The sequence below is a fragment of the Dasypus novemcinctus genome, chromosome 16 (genome assembly GCF_030445035.2).
Source record: "Dasypus novemcinctus isolate mDasNov1 chromosome 16, mDasNov1.1.hap2, whole genome shotgun sequence".
NCBI lineage: Eukaryota > Metazoa > Chordata > Mammalia > Cingulata > Dasypodidae > Dasypus > Dasypus novemcinctus.
In genome coordinates, this window is record NC_080688.1 from 43776458 (window position 1) to 43788012 (window position 11555).

General features: G+C 42.7%; 1 protein-coding gene across 1 annotated transcript in view; it reads right to left on the minus strand.

Annotated features, from left to right (window-relative positions):
* Positions 1–11341, minus strand: part of CDH2 (cadherin 2) — a 204110-nt gene extending 192769 nt beyond the window's left edge. Inside the window, exon 1 of the mRNA XM_004455761.4 lies at positions 10356–11341. Coding sequence (XP_004455818.2) covers positions 10356–10415 — 60 coding nt within the window. The 5' untranslated portion in view covers positions 10416–11341. The remainder of the gene's footprint in view (positions 1–10355) is intronic.
* Between the last annotated feature and the right edge of the window lie 214 nt (positions 11342–11555).

Sequence of the window (11555 nt, forward strand, 5' to 3'; positions counted from 1 at the left end):
TAGCAATGGAAGGTATTGGTGGTAGGATGAGGGATGAGAGCTCTATATGATGTTATGCAAGTTTGTTTTGTAAGTTCACAATTTTTATTATATACTTATTGCTTATGTATGTTTATGTATGAGTGATATACTTTAATACAATTTTTAAATGAAAAAAAAAAAACCGCTGTATTTGGAGATTGACAAGCCTCAGCTTATATGTCAGGTCTCCCTTCAAAGAGTAATATTCCAGATACACATAATATATCTTTTTTCTTTCAATCCTGAAGAGTTGGACTTGGGAAAATAAGGTATCAGAATCATGGCAATGTTCATTATATATGCAAATACTAAAAATCTAACCTCATTCTTTTTCAAAATGTCTTCATTTTCAGCCCCAAAATGTTGTAAGTGACCTGCCAAATAGTCCATGGCCACATATTTAAATATACCACTATGCCCCCTTTAAAACACTGCTCCGTCAAGACAGCCTCAGATAAGGGGAAACACTATAAACTAAATCATGGCTTTAACTCATTTTCATTGACAAGTCTAAACCAATTCATAAATGAAATCAATGGTTATGATATTCTCCCCTAAATGTTCTTAGTTACCTGTCAAACAGGAAAAACAGAGCTGTGAATAAAACTGAATACTGAAAATAAAAACACTGTATGTAAACAATTACTCTTTAGGTAGAAAAAGTACATGGAGGGGGCAAAGCAAGTATCAATGAACTAAGGCTACACAAAGATCACATGTGTAAGAACATAAACACATGAGAGAAGCCATGAAGCAAAACAATCCTTAGTAGGCAATTACCTATGGAATTTCTTTCCTTAGTTCTCATTGTTCTGCTTGAAATTCTCCATTTACAGGTTGTATCTTGTATTAAAGCTTTTATATCTACTAAACCACTATTGTAAATGGAGAGAAAAGGTCTCTTGAAACAAAGATCTTAGGTCTAGGTTCCTTGTGGCAAACCTCTGGAATCTTAAAAAAATGACACACATGAACGCGAGGGTCAACTGTACATGAGCATATACTGGACAACTGGAAAACTAGCATTTTGTTGTATTTAACAACTTGATTTAAACTTTTACAGATAAAAAAAAACCTGCATAGGGGTTTATTGAGAAGTGGTCACTAGTAAGCTCAGACAAAAAATTAAGTATCACCAAAAAGATTTGATTCTCTTAACCCCCCAAACCTTCAAGATGTCAAGTCAAAAAGATATTTAGCTCCTTGACTTCACCTTCCTTCTGATAAAGGTCAGGGCAAGAAATGTTATAAACTACTGAATCCCAAATGTCTTTTGCTTGTGGCTGAAGCAATATGGCCAACATGACTAGGATTTCAGAAAAAAGATATCAGTTTAGGAAAGCCCACAGAAGACATTCCAAGGCTTAGCAACATAAACATGAAAGTGACCTTTTACTGCACTAAAAGAACCAATCTCTCCTCTATTATGAACTAGAATATCCATGAGTCTTCCTACTTTTGGGACTATCAAAAATATTTATGATACCAATATATGGATGATTCTTCAAATTGAGTGGAAGATGCCAGAGTCATATTATGATTGCATTTATATAAACAAAAATATACAAAACTAATCTATGCTGTTAGAAGTCAAGTGAGTGATTACTATTGGGGGATAACTAAAGATTGGAAGGGGGTACTAGTGATGCAGTATCTTGATCTCATTGCGACTAAATTATTTGTTCAGTTTATGAACATTCATCAAGCTGTCCACTTATATGTGCACTTTCCCGTATGCATCTATACTTTCATACAGTGAGTGGTGTGCGCATGCACACACATGCAAACGTGCATAATTTGAATTCTGAATTCCATGAAATGTAATATGGAAAGGCAGGACATTAGAACCTGACCTTCGAGATGTTGGCAACAGACAGACTCTCCTGGGGGTAGGTGCTAAAGGAGCTGCAAAAGGCTAACATTTTGGCTGCACAAAACACACACTTCTTTATTTATTAGACCAGAAAGCCATAAAGAATGAACTTCAGACTTTGAACCTCTGTGTTAACCAATTAAAAGAACAAAAGAAAAAAAAATAAAAAGTCACAGTTTAATAAAGATTTATGTTAAGCAGAAGGAGTGGATTATATTGTATCCCCTCTAAACTTAATAAAATTAATGGCTTTTTAGTCATTTATTTCAGAGCTTACTTAATAATTCCCCAGACAACTAACACACATTTTGTTCAAGATTATAGTCAAACCAAGTGTATCCACCCACTGACAATAGGTCAAGTTACAAACAAAATAGTTCCAGGCTTTCTCTGCAGCAAACAAATCAGTATCTACACTCAATTACTCTACAAAATACTCACAGGAAAGTGTAATGTGGCTCTTATTGAGACATGGAATATAGTTTTAAAAGGTGCCAAATAAATTCATTTACGGAAGAAAAAAGTAATTCAAATTATTCAAGCATGGAAAAATGGCCATCAGAGTATTTCAAAGCTTAGTGATGAAATCTCTTTATTAATTTATTTTCACAGTAAAGAACATGGGAAGAAAATGCAGTATCCAAAAAAAAAAAAACAAAAAACAAGTAGCCAGAGAGTTTCTAGGCTCTTAGGTAGTATTTCAGTTACAGGATGCACTCAAAAAAATTATTTTTGAGCACTTACTATCATATTGTTTATTTATCAAGGCTATTTGAAAAACATTATACAAGTTACTATGAATCATTTCGGTAAGATTTTTCTTTCTCCAAAAGAATATATCAAAAATAAATAAAAATCCTAGCCAAGCACTAAATTTTGACATCAGATTCCAAAATCAGGTAAAATATTTAAGGCTGAGACCAAATAGAGTGTACAACTCAAAATTAACTTAAAAAAATCCTCATATAAACTCAATAGAGAGGAACTGAAATTCCTCTCTGATCCTATATTAATTCCCCAAGGATCATACTAAAAGGGTAGGAGCCTCGTAGAGGGAGAAATCCATGTGCTTTGGAATAGAGCTAGATTTGACTCTGACAGATGAGGCATTATTTACTCTGGACTCTCCTAATATTCAAAATATTTGAGTTCCAGTTTCATCATCTCTAAAATGGGAGTAGAAGTACCTATCTAACATATAGAAATAATTATAACATGAAAAGCTCCTAGAACAGTGCCAGGCACACAGATATCATGCAAAAAGTTTACTTCCTTTGAACAAACACTTGATTTTTAAGGTTTGTTTACTATTACCTGGGATTAGCTTGAAAAGAATATTTGAAGAGGTGGCATCTAAATATTATATTTAAGTTATCTAACATTTCACTGGTTTTCTCTCATCTGTGAGCTCTTCTGCGTTATATGAATTATCTAATGACAAAATACTAAAAATAAATTGTGAAATGTCATAAAACTGTGGATGTAAAAAAAAACTGAAAGGGTCATCCTTGCAATCCTTTCTGAAAACAGTAACACAAAAGTTCAATATTTAGTGTAACAGAAGAAAGTTGAATAAACTCAATTTTTTTCTTATAAAATGAAGGAAAAAATAGTCCTTTCACATACCTAGTTCCAGTAAGTCCTGGAATAACAGTGATTACCAATTATGCCTCCTTTTGATTTATTTATTTTTACTAGCTCCTTAAACTACCCCAAACCTTAAATAACATATTAGAATGGGGGGAAACTGAGTATAAAATTTTAAATTATGATAGTCAAGTATATTTGACCAAGAACCAATGTTTAAATTACAACATATGGTAGTATAAAAAGACACTATTATTACAATTATTTATTTTTATTATAGGTAGGCATATTTTGTGAAAGAAAACTTCAGAGATCAAGCATCTTTCTAAGTTACTCTATTAGGAGTGCCATATTACATTTATAATAGCATTTTCTTTTAAATAGCTTAAGCTGTTTTAAAAGCTAGACACAATGCAACCTAGGAAAAACCCATGTTCAAATGTTTACCCAACCAACCAATCAAAGAAGTAGAGCAGCACACCCAATTCCTGAACTATATGTTCTATCTCTCAAATTCAAGATACCAGTAATGCCCGCAATAGACTATACTTCCAATGTCAAGACAGCTAAAACACTAAATATCCAGTTAAGAGATTCAAGAAATACCACAGTGGTTTAACCAATTAGTATAATCTCTCAGGCACAGATAACTCAGCACATGTGGTCATCTTTATGTCAACCTAGAAACTAATCCATTATTTAGTAGCTATTAATTCAGCCAATCTTCCTTTGAACCTACTTACAGCTCAGCCTGCATAACAACTTTAGGTTGTTTTGTGTTAGTTTAGTTCATTTTCATCTTATCTCTACTCTACCTGATCATCTCTACTCTGCTTGATTGTTCTGTAAGTTTCTATCTTGTATAAATACTGCATATCTATGTCTTTGTACAATTTAGCCTCATTCATAAGGCTTGAAATCCCACTGATTATTTTTGTCTATCCTTCTCTGTAGTTTTTCTAGGTTCATGGCCATCCCAATAACTTGGGGTGGTTTAGCAATCATTCGTTTGAACTGTAACTTGTAGAACTAACGTGTTTTGTTCCTCACACCAGGGATTCTCAAATCTGACTGTGCAGTACATCATAACTAATCTAATCAATTCCTACTGATGGAATTTCAGTTTATTCCAATCTTTTAAAAATTATAAACAATGCTTCAATGAATATCTATCTATAGCAAGTGTATATCATCGATGCTGGCCTATCTACAGAAAAGTAGCTATAGAAAAGTAACTAGAGGAGGACTTGCTAATGTCAAAGGGCTGTATTAAAAGTTGACCTACATCACTGAATTCAATGGTTTTCACGAAGACTATGTCTCTCTCTCTCAAAGAAACATGAGGGTATAAAAGTAGTAAGATGAATGATTTTTATTCTTAATAATATTACACTTACTTTCCTTTAAGCCTAGTCGCCTGCCCCCAAAAAGTTTACTTTTACAAGTACAAGTAGGCATATCCAATGAAGAAAAATTCTGTTTAAAGGTCAAGCATATTAAAAATGCAGATGGCTTCTAACATTATATATATGATAAGCTTGTTAATAAGGCCTCAGAAATCACATTCTACTGAATATGCAAAATACTCACATTTTTAGTTTGAAAATTAAAGTCATTCCAAAGCCCTTGAATATAAAGGAAAAGGAGGAATACTGGAGATATTTTTAAGCAGTCTCTAGAATCACAGACCTGGAAAGTCCCTTAGAGATCAACCAATCCAACCAGGCCTGAGATTTCACTGTTGAGGAAAATGAGGTCAGGGGAGTTTGAGAGAGCAGACTCCACGAGGACCAGATCTGAACCCCATGCTTCCTGCCCGTAACACTAGGTCCTGCCCTTGACATTTTGCAAAGGCAACTCATTTGCACAGAACAAAGTAGGCTCCTGATGCCCAAATCACACTGTATTACACCCACAAAGTAATCAATCACCTATTTATTGACACTTCATGTCAAACTGTGGTGAATGTTGCAAGACACACATATTGGAAAGTCCTCACACATACCTATGTGCAACCTAAGGGCAGCAACACAACGCAGTGAGGTTAAGTACAGTTGGGAGCTCAGAGAGGGAGAGCGCAACGTACCACAGGGAGCACCAGAGGACTGTGAACTGCACAGGATTTATGTCTAACCTAAGGTTTCCTTTTTAAAAACTCTATCGTAGCACAAATCATAATATTAAAGTCTAAATATTTCAAAAGATCCCATTTAGCTTTGACTTGACCTTTGTCCTACTTTAAGTCCATCACTTTATCCATGGAGAAGATAAGAGTTCTTATTAAAAGATTAATCTGAATTTACCTATTCCCCAGCATGAATATAGTTAATTAAAATTTACCTTTTAATTAAAGGTATTTAGTTAAAACTAAGACCAGCACATATCCCTGATAAAATTTTTTAAAAAATTAAAAGTTTTTAGTAGGAACAAAACAGAAATGTGAGGCATAATAATCCCTTGGTATGCTGTTTCAGATTATAATTCTTAACCCAGTTTGAATATACCTAGGTCTAGAAGGTGTACTGGTGGCAGATATGAAATACTTACACAAATGGTATAACTTAAATTTCAAATGCATCATATTTTTAAATGGTTGATAAAAATCATTGCCAAGTGTTTAACTTGAATACTTTTTGTATTTGAGCCAAAAGAACAAATTTGATGGATCTGATTTGTGTTTAAAAAATCACTCTTCTAACATGAGAATATCCTTCTGAATACAGGATGGGAATTTGAGTCACTTCGTATTAAAAAAAAAAAAAAAGCAAGATTAACTGTTGCTTTAAGTCTTGACATACCCTAAAGGTTAATGAGGCACAAAAACATCTAAGAATTGAAGATTTTTAATGAAAAGGAAATTAAGTACATTTCAGTGCAATACACTGTCATCAGGAAGACTTCTGTCTCTACATATTAAAAATAAGGACAATCCAAAAAGAACTTCCTCTTAAAAATCTCAGTTCAAACTTTTAGAAGAAAAACAGAGACTTGGATGAAATGTGATAGTCAAAAAGCACCCTATATGTATTTCTAAACTATCAAATGAGGCTTCATATATATTTGTACATATATACTTAAATATAATATATATATATTCCTTTGAGTATAGGCCCACAAATAATTTTAGGATGTAGGAATTACTCTAGCTCATTTACAATGCACCAACTATTAATAATGAACACAGGTCACAAGATGAAAAGAAAAGGGCAGAGATATGTATAACAACATCCAATAAGGAAAATAAACTCTTAACACCAAGGTCTAAGTTAATTCTCTTTACTTCCACAAGAACTTATGTTACAAAGACACATGAAAATCAAAGGAACACTAAGAACAAATACATGAATTTTATCCGGAAATGACTATTGTATCCTAGATTTTTCACATCTATTAAAACAAGCTTCTCTTTTTTATTTGCATTTTATATGTTAAATGTTATTCTCTTTAAATTCTATATCTAACAGGTTAAAAACATACAAGGCTTTTTCAAGTCATTCATCCAAAGTTGAAAGCAGGGCCTGTGTGATAAAGAATCCAGTATTTTAAAGAACATTAAGATAATCTCTTTGATGCGTCATAATCCAATACAAGTATATTCAAAGTACAACAGAGCTAGGCAATTAAAATGTAAACTAGTAAAACAAAACAAGTTTCTATTCTGTAATTACTAACAGGTAGTAAAAGTAAAATTGCTTTTTACTTTTCCCCTAATGATAAGCCTATTTAAGAATCTGAAAGTCACTTCTAGAAATTTAAAAGAAGCTTGTCATAACTTTGCCTAACTTTGTGATTTAAATATTTTATTCCTTGGTTACTGAAGTTTACCACTGAAATTGTCTTGGTTTTCTGTTTCTTTGTTTTTTGCAGAGGACAGTACTGATACCTTAAATAAAAATGAGGAAGACAAATGAAAATCTTGCAGCTGAATATCATAAAATGCAAAACTGACTAGATGTGTGCAACTCTAGATAACAAAATAACTGAGAGCTAATAATCTCTCAAAGTAAAGCCAGGAATACAGAGTCAACTATACAGAGCCTTCTTTCAATATTCAATTACTTTTCTTTAACTAGTCTGAAAAAAATAAGGTTGCTCCATATCTAAACTAATGACCTACATAATCTCTTTTCTAAAACTGTTGGCTGGCTTAGTGTGGCCTGAGAAAACCATAAGGATGACTGCAGAGAAGCACTTTCCCCTTGCAGATAGCTCTGGTGTGTAAAGCAGACCATTAGCATGAAGTCATTTCTAATCTCAGATGTACAATCCACATGACGCCCATAACCCTCAAACTCATGATGCATAAACTGTTCTGCTTCCACTCCTAAGGACCTTGCAAATCACTCAATGTTACTGCTCGACTTGCACGCATCACTTAGAAGACTGCCAAATAACCTGATGACAAAGTTATAATTTCCCCTTCCATGAAGGTTTATAAACGGCAAAATTGGTATAGAAGAAACTGATAAAGAATATAGGATGGAAAAGATAAGCACATGCTTCGACTTTTGTAAGTGGTATTTTAAAAACATGCTTAAGGAAAAAAAGAAAATGACCTACAAAATTCACACCTGACTTCAAGGCAAAAAGACTAAGGAGGAAGTGAGACTGCTCCAGTCATAACATACTTAGGATACACCCAGTATAAAAACCAACAAATGTCTTGTCCTGTCCTAATTTCCCTGCACAGGGAGTGTGCAATTAAAACTTACTTTCAGATCAAAAAGTTACTGAAAACCACGTACTGCTCGATTCACATTCTGAGAATTTTTAAGTGGTTCCTAAATAAGTCCACCCAATGATGTCCAAATGATACTGTTGTTAAAAGTAAGATTTTTCGATCCATGCAATTCCTTTGTTAAAAAGACAAGAAAGAAAATATCTGATGGACATAGGATTCTTAAGTTTGCCTTGCCTTCCGCTTAACTTCAAACATGTGAAAAAACACGTTTTCCCTTTATTTCCCTTCAGCCTAACCTCTTTTTAAAGAAGAAACAATAAATGAAGTGACAGGAGGTGAAAGAAAGAATGAGGAGTGCGCACTCCAAGAATAAAGGGCGGTTTTATAACAGGAGGTACTTTTGTTAGCAAGTGACTGGCAGGTCTCCTCCCCCAAGTTGGAAGAAATTCCATCCACTCTCCCAAACTGCAGAGGCCAAAAATGTCTAGTTTAATACTTCTGAAATCTCAGAGTCAAAAAAAAAAGCCGAGGGAGTTCTGGCGAGTGGGGGAAGGGGAGGGAGAAAGACCGGTGGGAGGGGAAAGAACAAAAGGAGAAACCCAAGAAAGCAGAAAGGAACGACGGGGCCGGGGCTGCCCAATAGCCCGTGACAGAGAGCGAGCCAGAAAGTGGGAAGCCGGACCCAGAGGAGCGCGCGGAGCCGGCTGAGCGCGGCAGGGCTGGGCAGGGTCGGGCGCGCCGCACCACGGCGCACCATGGACAGGGCTCGGCGCGGCGGTGGCCCACACCCCTCTAGGGGGGAGCGGGAGAAATCTCCAGAGAAGGCCTGCCCCCGCCCGCCCCCGGCGCCCGCAGCACCCCCAGCGGCCGGAGCGCGCCCAGGCCCTGACCCTTGAAGACCAAGAGGAGAGGAGATCCACACCATCTGTCCCCGCCCGGCCCGCCCCCAGCGCAGCTGCACTTGCAAAGCCGCTCCAGCACTTTTCGAGGCTTCCAGCCGGCGGGCCGCCCCTACCCACCGGCGGTAGGCAGGAGACCTTCCCGCGCGGGTTTCCCCGGGGCCCTGTCCCACGATGAGAAGAGACACGCCCCTCTCCTGCCGCCGCCCCGGGGACCCACCGCAGGTGGGGTCAGAATCGAAGATCCCGCACTGTCCCCGCCCAGCGCTGGGGCTGCGGGCGAAGCTGCGCAGCGTGGCCTCCCGGGACCGGGCTGGTGGGCCGAAAAGGACCCCGAGGGATCCTCGGGCCGGAGGCCGCGGGAAAGTTGGGCAGCCGGGCTGGGGCCACCCGCGGCGCGGAGAGAGGAGGGCACCGCAACCAGCCTGGCTTGAGCAGGTGCTTTCCGCCGCATAGCAGCCTTCCAATACTGTTAAAAGGAAAAAGCTTGGCGCTCTCCCGCGGGTGTGAAAAGTGCGCGAGGCTCTTGGCCAACGCGTCCCCGGGCCGCACACAGGATAAAGCTCACCCAACCGAGAGAAAGGAATAATACCCGAATAACGTAACTTCTCCCCACCCGGCGGGATTTGGGGCGCGCGGGGCCAGGGTTGTAAGCGCAGACGCCTGCCGGCAAAGACCCCTCCGGGCGAGGCGGCAAGATATTTTTTCCAGGTGGGACTGACGCAGAAAACTGTTGAGTCAGGAAAGCAAGAAAAAAGGCAATTCTGGCCCGGGATAAAGACAATAGGAGATTGGAGCCTTTGGGCACCGGAGACGCGCGGGTGGCAGGGTGGGGTGGGGTGGAGGCAAGTCCCGTAACTAAGACACCAGAGTGAGAATTCCTATTGCAAACTCGCGACCCATTCCTGCAGAAATAACAAACAAACAAAAATTGGAGCAAAGTGCAATGCGGGGGGTGGTGGTGATGAAAAGCGCACAAAACTGCAAAACCTAGGAGGTCCCCTGTCTCACCCTTCTGCTGCCTGGGGACATCCCCCGCGCGCTCGCCGGCCCCGAAGGAGGGCTAGAGGGTGCCCGCAATCGGCCCCTTGCGGCTCCGCCAGGAGAGGCGCGGGAGACCTGCTGGCCCGGCCAGCCCTGCCCCAGCGCCCGCCGGAGCCTCGTGCTTGCGCAGCTCCCGGCCGCACGGTGCGGCACTCCCTGCCTGGGTGCGCAGCCCAGCCCCGCAGTCGCGCGGGGAACAAAGGGACCCGGCACCACCCGCCCCACCCCGCCCGCAGGGACCGCCACGTACCTGGAGCAGGGCTGCCAGCAGCGGCAGCAAGGTCCGCGGCGCTCCCACTATCCGGCACATGGAGGCGGAGAGGGGCCGAGCGAGGAGCCGGAGGCGGCGGCGGCGGCGGCGAAGGCAGCGGCAGCCCCAACAGCAGCGCGAAAAGACGGCTCCAGGCAGTTTCCACCCCTTCTCTTCCCTTCCCTTCCCCTCCCTCCCCACCCCACCCCCTTCTCCGGGGCTCTCCTCTCCCCGCCAATGGAGAGAGAGCTGGTGACAAATAGCGGGCCGCCGAGTCCGCGGGACTCGCACCAGGAGTAATAACACAGACCGAGAGATCAAGGGGCTGGGGAGCGGGCGGGGGAGAGGGGCGGGCGGCGTGCGTGTGTGTGTGTGTGTGTGTGTGTGCGCGCGCGCGCGTGTGTGTGTGTGCGCGAGTAGGCGGCGATGGCAGCGCAGGCGGCTCCGCTCCGGCCCAGAGCCCGGCGGAAGCCGCGAGGGATGCGGGAGGCTGGGACCTTGGCCCGGTAGAATGAAGAGGCGGAGGCGGAGCGGATGGCGCTCCCCAGCAGCTCTGCCACGCGAGGTTTCGGGCTCGTGGCTTGGTTGCCGCCGGGTCCCCTCTCCGGGGCTACTCGGCGCGACCCAGACGCCGGGGAGAGTACCGCGGGCCGCGTGTGCCGCAATTCAGAGGGCGGCGAAGCGCTGCCCTGCGCCGGGTCTGCTCGGGGGCCCGGGGCCGCTTCTCGTCGCTCCTCTCCTGGCGAGTTGGAGACTGTTCTCCGGCCTCGGCTGCGCCGGGAGGAGGCGAGGGCCCGTCGCGGCCGCCCTCGCAGCCTGCGTGCGAGCGCCCGCCCGCCGGCCCTCGCCCTGCGCCGCCCCCCGCCGCCGCCGCCCGCGCAGTCCCCGCTCGGTCCCCGAGAGCGCGATCCGGCGAGCCGCAGCCGCTTCCCCGAGCTCGCCGCACGCGCTGCCCGGCTGCGCGGCCGGCTCCCCGCTCCTCTCCCTGCCCGCCGCCGCCGCCGCCGCCTTCGCCCCCGCCTCCCGCCGCCGCCGAGCCTCCCCGCCCGCGTCGTGGCCAATCGGAGGCCCACAAGCTGCGGCGGTAGCCGGCCGAATCCGCGGCAGCCGCCCGCCCCCGCCCTGCCCGAGCGCCCCGTTTTTTTTTTTTGCTGCAGCCCGCGGGGGGTCGCCGGCGGGGAAGCCGGGGGGTGCGCGGAG